Source organism: Tiliqua scincoides, chromosome 12, assembly GCF_035046505.1.
Source record: "Tiliqua scincoides isolate rTilSci1 chromosome 12, rTilSci1.hap2, whole genome shotgun sequence".
NCBI lineage: Eukaryota > Metazoa > Chordata > Lepidosauria > Squamata > Scincidae > Tiliqua > Tiliqua scincoides.
In genome coordinates this window covers 5,230,248-5,248,898 of record NC_089832.1, presented here as the reverse complement: position 1 = coordinate 5,248,898, position 18,651 = coordinate 5,230,248, and the positions used below count along the sequence as shown (strand labels likewise).

General features: G+C 46.2%; 1 protein-coding gene across 3 annotated transcripts in view; it reads left to right on the top strand.

Moving 5' to 3' along the window:
• Nucleotides 1-18,651, top strand: part of CD99L2 (CD99 molecule like 2) — a 63,789-nt gene that overhangs the window by 30,639 nt on the left and 14,499 nt on the right. For 2 of the 3 annotated variants that reach the window (XM_066640293.1, XM_066640292.1), the window contains exons 2-8: nt 2,714-2,779; nt 3,771-3,809; nt 4,733-4,825; nt 7,023-7,103; nt 10,522-10,614; nt 12,149-12,184; nt 15,515-15,580. In XM_066640293.1, coding sequence (XP_066496390.1) covers nt 2,714-2,779; nt 3,771-3,809; nt 4,733-4,825; nt 7,023-7,103; nt 10,522-10,614; nt 12,149-12,184; nt 15,515-15,580 — 474 coding nt within the window. The remainder of the gene's footprint in view (nt 1-2,713; nt 2,780-3,770; nt 3,810-4,732; nt 4,826-7,022; nt 7,104-10,521; nt 10,615-12,148; nt 12,185-15,514; nt 15,581-18,651) is intronic. The other variant, XM_066640294.1, reaches the window with a different exon arrangement.

Sequence of the window (18,651 nt, the reverse complement as noted above, 5' to 3'; positions counted from 1 at the left end):
GCAGGGGAGGAAAGCATGAAGAAAAACATCCTCAGCTCCATAACCTGCTTTTTACAACAGTGTAAAGAAATGTGCATCTCTGTCTCTTGGTGCTTAGCATAAAATGCACCACTCTTTTACTAGGGGTGTGTTTTGCTTCAGTTTTTAGATGATTGTGGAGAGGAGGAATAGTTTTTTCAGCCCAGGAAAATGGTCATGTATAGTCAATATATCATTATTTGTCTTTTTTAATTAAAAAAAAAAAGGCACCGCTAACTGCAAATGACCAAAACCCGGTGTTAAGTTTTTACACCACCATTTGAAAGCTACACCGCAGTTTTTTCTCCAACAGTTGCATTATCCTGTGTTAAAAGCAAGCCTGTTAATTGTATCACCTTGGAGTATAATGAATCAGTGTCCTTAACATTTATTTAATCATGGAGAGGCAGGAAGGGGCAGGGGAGGAAAGGGAGAAGCCTTCCTTGAATACAAATGCGGTCTTAATACTGCTGTTGGGCCCTTCCTTTGCTAGGTTTAGATTTTTTATTGATCATGGGGCAGGAATGGTATGTGTGTGGGAGTGCGCACATTCATTTTGCATTCTTATCAGGTAGAAGTTGTATTGGTATTCTATCTGACTGGTTAGTGTTGTCATTTCTGCTCCTTGTTGCAATGAGAGCAAATGTTAGATATTATATGTATGATTGTTAGAGCTGGATGTAGAATGGGAAGACCTGGATTCAAATTGTGCCCCATCTGTAAAGATTGTTAGGTGTCCTGTGTATACTGAGTCGAGCCATTGGTCCATCCAGTTGAGCACTGGCTGCACTGTCTGGCAGGGGCTTTCCAAACCCACCACCCTATGCAATGAATGAAGCCAGGGTTAGGGATTGTGGCCCTGATGGGGAGCCATGGCTAATGGCTCAGTAGGTCAAGGGAGCTGCCAGTCAAAAAGGTTGAGATTCAGTGCTTTAGTTCCTATCTCTTACTTAAGCTTGAAACTAGCACTCATCTGCCTGTCTCCATCCCCTCTACCTGTTCCCTCCCCTGTTGTCTCCTTTGTGGGAGTGTCCAGACATTAAACTCTTTGGGGCTGGGATCCCTCTTTTCACTGTAGAGAGCAGCGATTTTCCAACCTTTTTATCTCTTAGCACCCTGACAAGGTGCTAAAATTGTCAAGGCAGACCAGTTTTTTTGACAATTGACAAGACCCACCATGTTGCAGGCAGGGGGGCTCACATCCTCCAATGGCCCTACTAATAAATGACCCTTCCACAAACTCCTATGGCACACCTACAGACCATTTGCAGCACAGTGGCTGAAAATGGCTACTTTAGAGCGCCATGCGTGTTGATGGCACTGTGTAACTAAGGGTGCAATCTTAACCAACTTTCCAGCACTAGCATAGCTGTGCCAGTGGGACATGTGCTGCATCCTGCAGTTGGAGGGCAGTCACGGAGGCCTCATCAGGGTATGGCAGTGTTTGTTCCCTTACCTTGAAGTTGCATTACCCTTACGTCAGTGCTGGAAAGTGGCTTGGGATTGCGCCCTGTGTTGTTACGATGATTATGTGTGAAATAAAATTTAAGAGAAAATAACTTGGACGCTTTCAAGCCTGCTTGTAAGTTGCACATGTGGGACAAGTTGGAGCTGAATGGGATGTAATTGCTTGTGTCCACTGTGTGTTCCCTCCCTGTCCCCATCCATTGTGGTGCTGATACCTGCCTCCTGCTGGCCTGGTGTCTTTTCTTGTTGTTGCTGGCCTTGTCAGCCGAGCCTTAAATTTATTCATGAAACACATCAGAGCTCAGGTGGCAGCAGCTAAATCCATTTAGCAGTTGGAATCGGAGGAAAGCCATTTGAACATTCGCCTATCGGCACCGCATTACTTAGCAGACCCGAAGGATATTAATTGCTCCGCATGCTCACAGATGTAAAATCCTGAATTTATCAAGATTGCGTGCATTGCCAGCGAATCTTAAGTCAAGAGTAATTAATGTGGAGTTTAAAATATAAAAGGCAAGACACCAAAAAGAAGTATTAACACTGAACTGTTCCCATTGCAACCACTGGTAGCTTCCGGCGACCACAGGTTGGTCTGGAAAATGTCTCGGATGCAAAGCGATTTTCACAACCAATATATCTTTTATTTGTCTCTTCCATTCCTTGAAGAGAAGTGATCTGCTTTTTTTATTTTAATCACGGGAATCTCAGTCTGTGCAGCTTCAATGCTGGTTATTTCTGAGGGACAATATCTCTGACAGCTCGTGCCCCACCTTTCTGTGCAAATGCAAAATGATTATTCTCAATCTCGGAATGTGTTTTTCCAGGAGATGCATATGGGTGGGTGGGTTCTTCCTTCCTTCCTTTTTTGTTTTGTTTTGTCAAATGCTATACCAATATTTTGCATTGCTTTTCCCCCCCAAACATATAATAATCAGGAGAGCATTGAGAGTTGAGTGGCAGCTCGGGAGATGAATTGGTAGACTCTGCTTGATAAAAGTGAGAGAGGCCTATGCATTAATACCAGTTCCATTAAGAGAGACAAATGGAAAACCTAAACACTTGCTGCCCTGCAATTTGACAGTGGCCAGATTCCAAGAATGTGGCCCAACGCCATAAGCTGAAACAATTGGGGGGGAGCATGTCCTGCCATGTACTGCTTTAAAATGTTGGATCCCTCCCGACCGTCCATTGATTAGTGAGTAAAGCTGTGTTAATTCTTTGTCATTAGGATATGCTGATGAATCTGACTTCAGTCTAGAAGATGCGCTGTTTGATGATCTTCCAACGAAACGACGTAAGTTTCATCATATTCTTAGAGAATAAAGAATAAATTGTAACCAGACTGGATTATCGTATAGCTTGGCTTGTGTATATGGGCATAGGCTCTTCCCCACAATTATCCACAGCTAAGATAAAAATGACCTTCAAACGTAAGCAACCTGTGAACCACATGCTACAACTTCCAACAGTGGTACATTCAGTGTTAACACTAGTGTTAGTACTATGATGGTAGGTTTAAGTCCATGAGGACTAGAAGTTTGCTTTCCTCTTTAAAATGAAAACACAACTTCTCAGAACGCTGAGTTTCGAGAGTAGTGCCCCACACCTTACTTTTCCCTGTAATAAATACTTTTGTTTGCAATAAATAGGTAAAATTTGTTTCTTAGGGCACAATCCTACCCTGTGCTGGAACAGGCAAGCCAGGAGGCTTGTGCTGTATCCAGTGCAGGATAGGGTCCAAAAGTGGCTCAGTCAGAGCCAGGGGGAAACTTTTCCCCTTACCTCTGGGAAAGGCGCCCTTTCCCCAATGGGTCTCCTCAGACCACCTCTTGAGGTGGTGCAAGTCCGAGGAGAGCAGAGTGACTGGAAGCCCCTCTGTTCTCCCCGGAGTTGGGATCCTACATAACTGCTGAATCCCAGCCCCACTCTCTGCCCACCCGCCCCTGGGGCCGCCCACTGCCCATCCTCTCCCCACCCAGGAACACCTCCCTCCCGCCCCCTCCCCACTTACCTCAGAGGCTTGCGTCGGCCCAGCTGGGTCAACACAAGCCTCGTGCCTTTGTTGGCTCGGAGGCTTGTTCCAGCCTCCGCAGACCAGCACTCCTCTGCGTGCTGGCCTAGCCGACTCCTGAGGAGGCGCAAACGTGCCTTATGGCATGTCAAGGGCTGGATTGCGCTTTTAGTCCAAAACGTTCCAGATAGCATAGTGGACAAACAAATTCTTGTTTGTACTTTGTACTTAATGACAATTTCTTTCCCTCCTCCCTTTCTGGGTCTTGCTACAGCTACTCAGAAGCCACCCAAGAAGACTTCCAGTGAAACAGGTGAGGTGTTTGCTGTTTTGTTCTTGAAGTCAAAGCCACAGAACTTGTGTTTGTCTTACGCCAGGAAACAATTTGGATTTAGAGCTGCAAATAATGAGTGCCAAGAACAGCCTGCTTCTCCCCATTTCAACCCCCTGTTTCTTATGGGGATGAATAACTCTGTGGTCTCTCACATGTGTAAAACATCACACTGAGGCTGAGTCCCATTTCCTTACTGCACTTGTGTGAGTGACACAATTTAAAACATGCATATAAGCAAAAATGCTCTGCGGCTGATTCTTATTTGAGAATTTTGGCTTCATTAAAAAAAAACAAACGTAGGAACTCGTTCAAAGGCCAAATATTAAAAACCAAATAGATGAATGGCTTGTTTTCCCAATCTGGTCAGTTGGCAGTCCAGGTGTGAGAGTGGCTGTGATGAAGGTACATGCCATGCACACCAGAAATGAAAGCACCCGTGGTGGAGTGTTTGACATGAGCTGGGAAGCGCTGAGTTCAAATTCTTGCTCAACTGTGACGTATCTGGGTGGTTTGGGGAAGTCATCCTTCTGTTTATGGCACCCTAGCCCAGTGGTTTCCAAACTTTCCTGGGTCACGTTGCCCCCGCTGCCTATTCTTCCCAGCTTAGCCAGGTGGTGCTGTCTTGGATCTTGCGAATTCTAGCGAGATCCAAGATGGTGGCACCAGGAGGGAATAGGTAGGAGGGCTATCAAGGACATCCTTCGGCACCCTTGTGAGTGTGCTGTGATACCCTAAGGCATTGCAACACATACTTTGGGAACCCCTGCCTTATTCACAAAATTGTTGTGGGTTAAAATGGGTTCTCTCTGTGTGTGCTGCTCTGACCTGTGTGGAGGAAGGGTGAAGCCGAAAATCAAAGAAATCAAAGTGACAGTATTTTGTGTGTGTGCCTGCCTACCCAGGTGACTTGGACCTGGCTGACTTCTTTGATACCCCGTTGGAGACGACGACTAAGCCAACAAAGGCCACCACTAAGCCCTATCCGAGGAAACCAGGTAACCATTCTCTTTTCCTGCTACATTTCATAACAAGCATATGCCCAAATGTGTCCCCAAACTGTCCAGTGAAAGCTTTCCAGGCCTTTCTTAACCCTCCCTGCCATTACTTCTCTCCAAAATTCCTGCCAGTATCATTCTCATTTGCATTGTCTCTTATTTCTGAGTCTGCTTGGAGCTTGTGGGTCTGTGGGAGGGGACAGCAATAATGTGACCAAGTGCGCATAACTAATTTTGCACTTAAAAAAAAGTGTTGTAGGAGCTCCAGCTTGGCTGCTCTTGTTGTGAGACTGCAAACAGCACAGGCCAGACAAGAGCTGTTTTTGTGCTGTACAGAGGAAATATAAATGTGGGGAGAGAGAAATGGGCAGTATTAGTGACCAGATCAGAGACCTGACCTGTGAGTCATAATAGGTCTTACCAGAACCTGCATAATTCCTTCCTGTTTTGGTTCCTAGTTACCTGTATCTGCCATGGGTGGTGTTTTAATCGCAGAACGCCAAGATAGAAATGTGCATGCAATATATAATAGCAGCAAACACAGGTGGATGAGTGCCTATAAATTTATACGTGAAACAGGTTTCCACATATTTGAGATTTCCGTATATTTGGGGTTGTCATGAAACTGTTCTGTTTAATATCGTTTTTCCCCCCCCTATCCCCCTGCTTTGCAGTAGAGCTTTACAGGAGACCTTTTTTGTTAGGACTCCTCTTGTGTAAAATGTCAGGTGAGGATTAGTGCTACTAGTTAGAAACGGGAGGATGCCTTGTTAGGGGAAGAACGAATACCTAGAGAGTAGAGTTTTGGTCTTTCTCCATGTTGGATTTGTTCTGAGGGAGAGTTACAAGAAACCTCGGAATTTTAGGGAGAGGATTTCGAAGAAGCTTGTAGGATTTGAAACATCCTATAGGAAACCCTCTTCTTTTTATTCAGTTTCCTATATTCTAGTTACGTATTTTTCCAGGTTCTTTTTTGGATTGGTGGAATTGCCATCTGCTTGCTTTATAAACATTACTGTAAAGGAGGAGAAGTTGGTGGAGGTTTGGCCCAGGGAACTCTTATGACTCCCTCCCCCCTCCTCAACTTGGCCATGACAGGGGGAATCCCTTAGATTTGTAGAAGAGCTGTAAAACTGGGAGGAGGGCACCACGGGGCTGATGCAGACTGTGTGTACTCAATGGAGTACAGTCAGGAGCCACAAAATGTAGAGGTGTCCCTGGGATGCGTGGGAACAAGAACAGAACACTGGGCAGATGAGGTGGGAGGGGAACTGGCCTGCTGAAGCTAATTGGCATTAGTGCTGGAGAGACTATAGGATTTTGTTGCAAGCTGCTCTTGTAAGCAACATAATGCGCAACTTGTCTCCATCCAGATGCCATGCCTGACCATAGTTAGCACAACTGGTATAGTTTGCAAACCGAATTCAAGCTGTGTCTTTCAGTTCTGTTTTGCTGGCTGATCAGACACACCCTGGCTTGACAGTTTGGGCATTTGATTTCTTCATTTAAAAACATTTTGATCTTTCCCTTTCCTGACCCAATGGGGAAAGCCCAAAGTGGCTTCCAAGATAATAAATCAGAGCACTAAAACCTCAGTCAAAAATAAATGATAAAACAAAGCAATAATCCCGATCAAATAAAAATATCAAGCCCATACAACACTGCAGAAAATGAACTTACCAGTTAGTCTTGTTGATCTCCAGAACGAGGATGGTGTAGAAGTGGTTTGGGAGTTGGACTTCTACCTAGAAGAAGTTCAAATCCCTGCTCAGCTATGAAGCTTCCTGGGTGACCTTTGTCCATTCACACACTCTCAGCCTCACCTACCTCACAGGGTTGTTGTGAGGACAAAGGAGGAGAGGAGCCACGTACATCACCCTGAGGTCCTTGGTGGAAGGGCAGTGTAAGAATGTGAAAAATAAACATTCCACGTCCTTTTCACCATTCCTTGCAAGACTTGGTTTCCAGTCTCTTCACCATCTTCCTTGCCCTCTTATGAACCCCTCCAGCTTATCTGTGGCAGGTTTCCCACGTCCTGTACCTGTGCCTCTGATATTTTTTTTTTGTCCCTACATGGAGGACTTTACATTTGTCACATGCCTTTATCTAATAGTTCCTGAATGCATCCTCTTTCCTGCACCCATGGGGTGCCTTTTGGGGTGAGGATAACCTTTTCCTTGTGCTCTCCCATATTCAGATGATGTGCACTGGAATATATTGGCCACCACCACCACCAAGCAGCCAAAAACCACCAAATCACCACCCAGAAAGCCTCCAGGTAAGTCAACTTCTTTGGGACACGTTGAACATCAGGAAACGGGAAGTTAGTAGCTGTCACCATCCCGGATGAGGGACCTTAGAAAAGGGGGGGGGGGAATTGTAAAAAGCAGTGAAACTGGAATGGTCTGAGGAAGTGTGGCCCTTCACCCCTCCTGAATGAACTGATACCTACCAGATAAAAATATATAAGCAGATAAAAATATAAGGCAATGGTTCTCAAATGTTTTAGCGCCAGGACCCACTTTTTGGAATGACAGTCTGTTGGGAGCCCCTGGAAGTGATGTCAATAACCTGGGAGTGATATCATAGCTGGAAGTGATACCTTCAATTTAGACTTTAAGGGCACAATCCTAACCCCTTATGTCAGTGTTTTCCAGCCAATGGGACATGTGCAGCATCCTGCAGTTGGGTGTCACTCATGGAGGCCTCCTCAAAGTAAGGGAATGTTTGTTCCCTGACCTCAGAGCTGCGTTGCCCTTATGTCAGTGCTGAAAAGCACTGACATAAGGGGTTAGGATTGTGCCCTAAACCTAAGCAGCGATCAGCCAAAGGTCCATAATGCAGCATTGCTTGTGCTGTTATTTTGCACAGCTAAGTATTCAAACATTCCGGCTTGAAAGTCAGAGCAGAACGGAAATTTGGATCCTTCTCCAACCACACAGTCCTTCCCCCTTTTTGGCCTTCCGTCTTCCCACCTCCTCGGGGTAAAGCACCAGGCCTCTCTCCCACCGGGAGCCTGCCCTGTCCAGCACCTCTGTACCCTATATTTTCAACTCTATATTTTCAATGGCAGCTGAGCTACACGACTCACTTGAAATTTGCTCGTAACCCACCTAGGAGGTCCCGACCTGCAGTTTGAGGAATGCTGAAGGAGTTTATTAAAAGTGGGTTGAAAGACTTTGGAAACACCCGAGATTAGAGATTATTGCAGGTGGAGTGGGTGTGGCCTGTGCAGAGCATCTGATGCCTGGCTGCTGGGCCAAGGCAACTACACACAGGGCTTTTGCACTTTTGGGCTTTGTAGCCAGTGAGCATAAACCCTAATTTCTCTGAGAGATTTGGCCGTGGGGTGGGGTCACCTGAGGTCTCAAATTTATCGTTCTTGGGTATCAAGTGGGCAGCAAGATTCAATAAACCGACTCAGGTTCCTTTGGGCTAGGGCAGGGGTCAGCAACCTTAAACACTCAAAGAGCCATTTGGACCCGTTTTCCGGAAAAAATAAAACCTTGGGAGCCACAAAACCCTTTTGACATCTAAAATGAAGATAACACTGCATATATAGTTTGCGCTCCCCTCTTATAGGTCCCAGTTATATAATACACTCCCCTCTTGTAGGTCCCAGTTATATAATACACTCCCCTCTTGTAGGTCCCAGTTATATAATACACTCCCCTCTTGTAGGTCCCAGTTATATAATACACTCCCCTCTTGTAGTGTAATACACTCCCCTCATTTGCATCTTTTTAGATTGTGAGCCCTTTTGGGACAGGGAGCCATTTAGTTATTTGTTTTTTTCTCTGTAAACCGCTTTGTGAACTTTTAGTTGAAAAGCGGTATATAAATACTGTTGATTGATTGTTGATTGATTGTAGGTCCCACTAAAAATCAGGTCCAGACACACAGTTGGAGAACAACTATTTTAGATTGTGCACAGTTGAACTGCTTGTGAAGGATACTGTCATTCTTTACAGTCATTTACTTCTGTACTTTTGTAAATGCCTTTACACACAATACTACCTCTGAACAAGACCACTTAGTACTACTTAACACTGTTCACAAAAGTGCTCCTGAACAAACAAGCGAAGAGTTCAAAACTGCATAAAATAAAAGGCATACTAACAGTGATTACTTCACAACCATGAAATATGCTTTGGTGCTACATATACAGTATGTTACACATACAGTATACAAACATATACAGAATACCATCTGGTGCAGGGGTCTCCAAACCCCTTTCAAGTTTCCAAGTGAAGGAAATGGAGCCATGAGAGTGTGAGTGACGGGGGAATGCTGAGTAGGGAGCTTGAAGGCTGTAATCCTGTGCACACTTTCCTGGGAGTAATCACAATGGGACTTACTTCTGAGGAGACACGCACAGGATGGTGCTCAGTGCTTGGGAGGAGGACTGAGCAGCTGCACTCAATTGCTTGCTTTTGCGCTGCGGCTCGGGCAGGAGGGAACGTGCGGCAGCAGTGGGGGCTCGCCCTCAGCGGTGGTGCGGGCTCTTTGGGCAGGAGCTGCTCCGCCAGCCCGTTCGCGCCCTCTCCTATGGGGCGCAGCTGCAGGACGCTTGGGAGCTGCGTTCGTGTGCTCGGGCTGGAGAGCGGTGGCTGCGTCGCGGGAGGGGCGAGCCCCTCCCCCCCAGACGGGTTGGCCCCGCACAGAGCCGCAGCAAAAGGCTGAAAGAGCCGCTTGCGGCTCCAGAATGGCAGGTTGCCGACCCCAGGGCTAGGGGAAGAGGCTCTTGGGAAAGAGAAGATGCCAAACCTAGAAGGATGGTGATTTGCACCTGGAGGACTTGGCTCCATGCAGTCTGTCTCAGGTTACTGGAACATTTCAAACCTCTGAAGGCTAGGGGTGAGAGGTCCAAAACAAGTGAGGAAAAAATAGGGGAAGATACTGGGAAAGCCGGGATTTTCACCACAAGGTGAAAATATTCTAACAGCAAGAATAGCACTTCTGCTCCCAGGTAATCTCATCTTCTCTAGGAACCCTATTTGATGCAAACCCGTGCAAACTCGCACCCATCCACGTGGCGTAAGAACAGGAAGGGGACACTCATGGGTGGCTGTTAGCTATTTGCTGTACTCTTCCCACTTAAGGGGATGTGGGAGCACCATTGTTTCAGATGTGCCACAAGAGCAGAGAGTTCCTTGCGGTTTCCTCCACCAAAGTAGGCCCTTATTATTTCTCTAGAATCTTGATCAGTGGTCTTCAACTCTTTTCATGCTATGACCCCAACAAATAAATAACAACTGTATGAGACTGGGGACCCACCGCCAATCCTGTGCCCTTTCCGGGGCCTGATCCGACTACTCCCTGCCCCTGTTGCTGCCCACCCTTACCCTGGTGCTGTTTGTTTCCTTACCTTGGGGCTGCATCGCTACTGGAAAGTTGGATGGGATTGGGCCCTGAATGGACTGAGTGTGGCTTCCAGCATATGGTAGGAAAACCTGAAGAGGTCCATCTTGTACACTTTGTCTCCTCCTAGCACCTATTCTAAAAATTATGCATTTGAAAACAGTTATTTAGTTTACTCAGAAGTAAGCCCATTGTGTTTAGTAAGACTTGGGCTGTAAACCTATTTTACTTACCAGAAACAAACACCTCTAATTAAGGAACCTTCTCAGTTGAACTGACCAGTGACGTGGGCAGCTTCAGAGGGTCCCACACGTAACTGGTGTGCTCTTTTATAGCCAAAGATCCTTCGGATTTCGACTTAGCTGATGCCATGGATGACAGCAGTGACGGGCAAGGCGGTGGAATGCCGAACGTGAACCCTGGTGGAGGTAAGCGGATAAGTCTAGCACAGCTTTGTCCCGTGAAAACAAAGCAGGGCATGTCCAGGGGAGCTGTGTATCCCCACCAACCTCCCTCAACAAAACCCCAAATATTTTTGCCCTCCTGCTGCTTTTGTCACCCTTCTCCACTTCAGAGCTCTCAAGCCACTGTAGCTGGGGTGGTGGTGGGTGGCCAGTCCTCTTCTTGGGGCTAGTAGACATTTTGCTGCCGCTCCTGTACGCCTTTGGCTGTGCTGCAGCCACAGCAGTTCATTTCCTTCCCACACGTCCCGCAGTTGTTCCAAGCGGTTCCACCTCCTCCCTGTACGCTGCCTGGTAAATGACTCTTCTCCTCTGACTTCATCTCCAGGCAGTGGCTCTGCCTGTGCAGCTGGGTCCGGTGACAGATTAGACCAATTCCAGGTTTGAAACCATATTTTGGGGACCTTGATGCAATAGTTTCGAACGCTTTCCACGTGCGCTGCCTCCGACGCATTCTCGGCATCACCTGACAGGACAAAGTTCCTAACAACACAGTCCTGGAACGTGCTGGAATCCCTAGCATGTATGCACTGCTGAAACAGAGACGCCTGCATTGGCTCGGTCATGCCCTGAGAATGGATGATGGCCGGATCCCAAAGGATCTCTCTATGGAGAACTCGTGCAAGGAAAGCGCCCTACAAGTAGACCACAGCTGTGATACAAGGACATCTGCAAGAGGAATCTGAAGGCCTTAGGAGTGGACCTCAACAAGTGGGAAACCCTGGCCTCTGAGCGGCCCGCTTGGAGGCAGGCTGTGCAACATGGCCTTTCCCAGTTTGAAGAGACACTTGGCCAACAGTCTGAGGCAAAGAGGCAAAGAAGGAAGGCCCATAGCCAGGGAGACAGACCAGGGACAGACTGCACTTGCTCCCAGTGTGGAAGGGATTGTCACTCCCGGATTGGCCTTTTCAGCCACACTAGACGCTGTTCCAGAACCACCATTCAGAGCATGATACCAGAGTCTTTCGAGACTGAAGGTTGCCAATACAAGATGCAATAGTGCCGTGTTTCTCAACAGTGGTACGGGTACCACCAGTGATACTTGAGGTGGTGCCTGGTGGTACATGCAGGACCCTTCCTCCTGGCAGTGAGACCAGCAGTGCAGTGCAATGGGACAAGCAGCAGTAGGAGGCTTGGCTCAGTGGGCAGAGCTCCGGTGTGTGCTTTTTGCATGCTCAAAATAGCCCTCCTGTCTGCCTGAGCCTCTTACCAGTGTTTGTCATGTCGCATCTGGCCTTCTAGTCTGGAAGTAACTGGCAATGACATCACCACCAGTTATTTCCGGTGGTACTTCCAATAGGTGACACGGTGGGGGACAACCATTGAGAAATGCTGCAAAAGTGCAAAGCAGAATGATAGACGTTGTGGCAGAGCATTCATGCTTCATGTGCCCAGTTGTGCCCTTGTTAATGCTTTTAATTTGCCTCGGTTTGTATTGCAAACCTGAACCAAGAACCATTGTTTTCTGTGATAAGTTAATGAACAAAGAATTCTGTTCCAGGCTCGAAGGGTAGAGGTGGAAGAGATGGAAAACATGGTAAGGAGTCTTGGATTGGCTCTCTGCTGCTACCCTTCCTCTCCTTACCAACCTGTGCTTGGTACCACCCACTTGTTCTAAGCACTGGAACAGCATCCTAAAATTCCTCTCCTTTCCACACACTGTACTGGGAATGTTATGTGCTCAACACCTATTAATACTTCTAATATTCCCTATTACTGAGGATCCTTTTCTCACTCATCCTTGAATTTTCCCCCCCATTTATAACAGATTTAATATCCAGTCTTGTCTGTCACTTGTATGTTTCTTTTTTAACCATTTTGAGAACTAGGAGAGAACTGTCATCATGAATTTGAAACCTGATAACGTTACACCAGGATAGCTCTGTTTTGATATCCTGATTTGTTAAGTGCCTCTAGTTGGACACAGAGGAAAACTCTGGTTTATTACAAACCATGAACGAGTGCTTTAAACTTCAGGTGTTCAGTTATGAGCCTCTGAACCAAGCGTTCTTAAACTTTTTACAACTGCAGACCCCCAGTGGATTACCCAATATGTTCCCACGCCCCTTTTACCAGACTGACAAAATCGTCATCGTCGCTGGTCCCATTTCAAAAGATGTCAATAGCTTGGTTTCAATTTGCATACAGGCACCTAGGAACAGAACGCCTCAGTCTGTATTGATAATGGTGATAGTTAGTTAATAATCTAACAACAATTCTTTAAAAATTGTTCAGTTATCGAGTCCCATTTCCCCAGGGGATGTGGGTACCCCCGGTTAAGAATCTCCGCTCTCTACCATAGTTTAGGGATCATCTCAATTTCATCTATATTGCCACCATGCCCATTGTGAGGGACCTTGGAATGGCCTGTGGAACATTCTTCTTCTGTTTTTAAAAAGCAAGTTGTTGAAAGGTGTTCCTAGAGCATAAGAAGAGCCTCACTGGATCAGGCCAAAGGCCCATCTAGTCCAGCTTCCTGTATCTCATGGTGGCCCACCAAATGCCCCAGAGAGCACCCAAGACAACAGACGCAACCTGCGACCCAGTGCCCTCCCCTGCCTGCTTCTGAAACCAAGAGCTTGCACATACCTACTATGACTTGTAACCAGTAATGAACTTTTCCTCCAGAAATTTGTCCAATCCCCTCTTAAAGGCATCCAGGCAAGATGCCATCACTACTTCCTGTGGCAAAGAGTTCCACAAACTAATTATACGCTGGGTAAAGAAATATTTTCTTCTGTCTGTCCTAACTCTTCCAACACTCAACTTTTGTGAATGTCCCCTGGTTCTGGTGTTATGTGAGAGGGAAAAGAGCATCTCTGTATCCACTCTATCCATCCTCTGCATGATTTTGTATGTCTCAATCATGTCCCCCCTCAGGCGCCTCTTTTCTAGACTGAAGGGGCCCAAACGCTGTAGCCTTTCCTCATAGGGAAGGTGCTCCAGCCTAGTAATCATTTTGGTTGCTCTCTTTTGCACCTTTTCCATCTCCACTATATCCTTTTTGAGATGTGGCGACCAGAACTGGATGCAGTACTCCAGGTGTGGCCTTACCATCGATTTGTACAACAGCATTACAGTATTAGCTGTCTTATTCTCAATGCTTTTCCTAATGATCCCAAGCATGGAATTAGCCCTCTTCACTGTACATTGGGTTGACACTTTCATTCATCGAGCTGTCCACAAGGACTCCAAGATCTCTCTCCGGGTCTGTCTCAGATAGCTCAGAACCCATTACCCTGTATGTAAAGTTTTGATTCTTTGCCCCAATGTGCACGACTTTACACTTACATTGAAACGCATCTGCCATTTTGCTGCCCAGTCTCCCAGTTTGGAGAGCTTGGGATACCAAATGAGACATGGGATGTACCTTTGCATTGCAGCTTTACTAGTGCCATCCCTGATCTTTGGATGCCTCTGAGAACATCATAGCTGGTGGAAGCTCATATGCCAGCCAAACTTCATTTGCCAACTGGACCTCCTGTTTCCTTCTCATCTTTTCCTCCTCTGCTTATACTCTCTTGTCCTCCCCCATCACCCAGGGTTGCTGTAGGTTGCTTGCTTGCTTTTCTCCCGCAGTATTATGAGAGAGCATTTAGTGTTCCATAAGTGAAGTAACCACCTGCTCTGAAACACCAAGAAATTGCTCTGTTTTTTGCTTCTATCCAACTAAACACCTAGTGAGCAAGGACCTGTTTATCTAGCTGGGCACGGCCAAAGCATAGTGTGATTTCTGCTCCACCCCACCACCACCATCAGAAAGTCTGTTATCTAAACAGATAGATTGGCCTTAGCTGGTCACCCCTGCAGAACTCTGATACATGCAATAGGAGGAAGTGAGAATGAGACTGTTTTGTTCTAACTCAGTGAGGCAGGACTTCGATGATCTGGAAGGCTCCTTCCAACTTGATTATTCAAGTAGATTATAGGTGGTGGAAACACCTCTGCTAGTTCAAAATGCAGGTGGTGGATTAACAGTCCCTGCAAATAGACAGTTCATACAACAGGGAATGCTCTGGGCTAGATCTTTGCTCTCTGCTGTGCTAACTTTCTGTGACTTGCAGCAAGTTGTGCTTTCATGGGGGGAGCATTCAGAATGCTTTTATCTGCACTCTGAAATGATGCCCTCCATTCTGCCTTCTTAGGAGTCTACCACCTCATTCTGCTGCATGTGTAGACCAGACCTAAGAACTTATATGAGCATATGTGACCATAAAGCTGCCTTGGTCCATCCTGCTCATTGAATTCAGTTGGCTAGCCTGGCCAATCTTCCGGTCTATCCATATAACGCATTTCAGTTGTAGTCTAGAAATCAGCGCTTCCTGGTTGCTCTGAAGCACAGAATTAGAGGTGCTTAAGGTCATTGATTTGTGCCTGTTGAAGTTTGGTTCCCCTTAAAACTGCAGCATGTGATGGCACTCTAGGAGGACAGTTTTCTCTATGAAAAAATCTATGAAATGGACACGTGGTCAATTTTACCCCATGGGGCGATGTTCCCCCATTGCATGTTCTCCCCACTGGTGGCAGCCAACGAAGTTGTGAATCGGGCAATATTCAGTTATCATGCCATGAAACCAAAAATTATGCCAATCATTGCAGTTGATGGTGGGGGCAGGACAAGGAGACGTGACACAGGGCTGATGCTTCTGGTTGTAGATCTGTTTCTTTTAGCTTTTACTTCCATCCCTGTACTCAGTTTCCTAATTAAGAACCTAACCAGCCCCAATCCAGCTAACAAGCACCTCTGTTCCTTTTGGACACATTATTAGAAAAGAGAATTCTTTGTCCAACCTAAATAAAAATAACGAGTGGACTTTTGGATAGCTTGTGAACTAATGCAACATTTTCATTCATTTAATCTTCTTAGGAATTTCAGATGATGACCTGGCTAGGATCGTGGATGAGGGAGACTACCACCCAGATAAGAAGAAAGGTAGGCATTCTTCCACTTCCTGTAAGATGTTCAGTGCCCTCAAGTGTACTGCCATGGAATGGAGTCTTGAGTTCAGTGGATCTTTGTTCTGCATAGGTCAATATAAGAGTTGCAGTGACATGCGGCTTGGTAGGGTTCTAGGAAAAAGTGATCCCCCCCGCCTGCTTTAAGAAGTGAATATACAGGCAACGTTTTTCTGAAATTTGCCTCATTTAAAGGAGTTCTCACTTGGACAATTCCTTACTCTCATAGGTCCACTGTTCAGTGAAGAATTTGGTTCCATGGAAGGGGAAAGTGCTCTCAAAATATTGGTCAAGAGTTTGCTTGTGTGGATTGTCGCATTAGATCACAGAAGCTTTCTCCATAGAAAGGGGAGAAACTTCCGTTTGTGGGGGAAGCTCCAGGGATTAGAAAGGCTGGTCAGAATGCCACCTAGTGTGAATGGTGTGGCTGTGGAAAATTTGAGTGAAGCAGTAATGTGAGTAGCTACACTTCCCATAGGTTTCCTCCTAATATCTTTGCGTACAGAAGTTTGCTCAGGGGTAGATGACCTTGATGTGTATCCACTTCAGAAGGGTGGTGGACAGGAGTTGGAATCCTGTACATTTAATATGGGCCCCACATGGCTCCTCCAGTGTCATTAATCAAAACTAAACAGAGATACTGGTTACGTAGGGAGTCATCTTAAACCCCTCCTGTGACTCTGCAGGAATATAACCCTGCCTTGTAGTCGTAAAACTGGGGAGCCGGTTTCTCAGAGGATTTGTCGAGAGGTCAGAGACTTGTGTGTACAGTTTTTGTTTCCACAAGTTTGGTTCCTAATGGGCACTATAACACGTGAAAGAACATAGTGGTTGGAATGAACAGGGATTCCCTTTGGGGTGGGGCCAGCTCATTTTTCTGTGGCTTTTTTTCTTTTTAACCTTGAGTTTTGTTCAAGAATAGATTTTTAAACTACAGCCAGACTATGAAGATGTTGCTGTATGTAGAGCTTTGATCCTGCACGGCAGGGGTGGGCAATTTCTGTATTGTCAGGCGCCATTGTATGGTCTGAGCTTGAGTTGCTATGCTTGGGCGCAGGTGTTCCGTCAAGCATGGCATACAAATATATGAAAAGGCCAGGTAACACCAGGACTAATCTTGGCACAACGGAAGTGAATCAGGGCTGGGTTTTTTTAGCAGAAGAGGGCAGGACAGTGGAGACATGTAATCTTCCTTCCCCATGAAACCGTCCCATATTTCCAGTGTCTGCATAACACCTAAGCCTGGAGTTTTTCAGGCTTCCTGAGGCCAAATGTTTGCTGAGTTAAAATTGGCATTAGTTGGTCCTGTTCAGACAACCCAACCAGCCATGGTTTGTTGAATCAGGAATGCAGGAGAAATGAACAGTGAGCCCACACGCTCCCTCATCACCCATGCCCTTCTTCTCAGTTTGTGTGCAGAACTGTGACTTTGTTAAACCACAGTTCTTTGAGTCGTTCAAAGCCAGCTGCCGTGGTTTAACCATGGCCCTTGACAGGCTGTGAAAACAAGATCAAATCCTGGGTTCTCCACAACACACACAAATTGTAAGTACCTGAGTTAGGTCGTTGGTGGGGAGGCAACCCAAGGAAGCTCGTATCTTTATCAGGACCAACTGAAATAGTTCACAAGAAATCAGAAGCTATGCTGACTCCTTTGGGATATAAATACAATTCTGTTTGTTTGTTTCCTGCCTTTCTGTCCCAGTAAAGGCCACTCAAGGCGGCTTACAAAAGAAATCATATAAAAACATAAAATATATAAATATTTTAATGTATAAAAATAAAACATTTAAAAACAGAACATTTAAAAACACAATAAACTTGGAACCCAAAATTAAAATAAATAATAAAAAATAAAAAATAATAAGAAGCAATGCCCCCTTGTGTCAGCATTAAAAGGCTTCTTGAAATAAAAAGGTCTTAAGCCCCCAGCGAAAGGTCTCTAAGGAGGGAGCTGTTCTCAGTTCCAGGGGGAGGGAGTTCCATAGACAGGGAGCCACCACTGAGAAGGCCCTCTTTCTTGCCGCCATCCCCCTCGCCTCCACTGGAGGTGGATATTGTGGATATCCTGATTCGTAGGCCACAGTCCAGCCTGCAAGCCACAAGTGAGAGCGGCTGCAGCTGGACAAGGCACGGATGCGTGAGGTGAGGTGAGGTGTAGATGTCAGGAAAGCAACATTCCGATTTGTCCTGTGTCCTTTGTCCAACAAACTAAGGGCTGTTGGATCAACCGAACCAGGGCCAGTGCTTTTATTCCAAATAATGGTTTAGAGCCGTGGTTTCCAAACTGAGCCGTGCCTACCTTGGGAGCTGTGGAAACCAGCCAAAGGCACCATCAAATCCTTAAGAGAAACCCACTGCTCTGTACAATGTATAGGATTGTAGCCCGAATGGCGAGCTGTGGCCAATGGCCCAGTAGGTCAAAGGGAACTGCCAGTCAAAAAAGCTTGGGAACCACTAGTTTAGAGAATGTAAGCCTTGGAGAGAATGATCTGACCTTGGAGGAGGCCACAACTATCTGTTTTCTACATGAGTTACTGTTCTGTTTCCTGGAAAGAGATCAGCCCCAGAACATTCTGGTACATGAGCATATGGAGATGCAGTGACTGGCTGCTTGTTACGATACGGCACTCTGCAGTATCTTCCCCTTTCTCCCTGCTGGCCTGATCCAGTGGCACCCAGTGCAGAAGAATTAGCTGGGTCCAGAGAAGGCTGATTGAAAGGAGGTGAGACCAGAGCCAGAGAGGCAGCAAGTCACCTCTTCTGCAGTTTGGGCATGTTGGAATCGCAGGTCCGTTTAATCGGGTCACAAATATCATTCTTGCAGTTCCCCTGTGACCCACCATTTGGGGATTACTGACCTAAGTGAAAGCATTTCTTCGGGAGTAAACGAATGCTTGCCCCTTAAGGGTCAATGAGGAATTGCAGTTGGTCTTGTTTGTTGGGTTGAGGACATCAAATCTTCCATTGCCAGATCTCGGCATGCTGCAAAGGAGCCTTTCTTTCTAGCCACCCCAGCATTTTACCAGGGAGAGAGAGAGAGGAAGT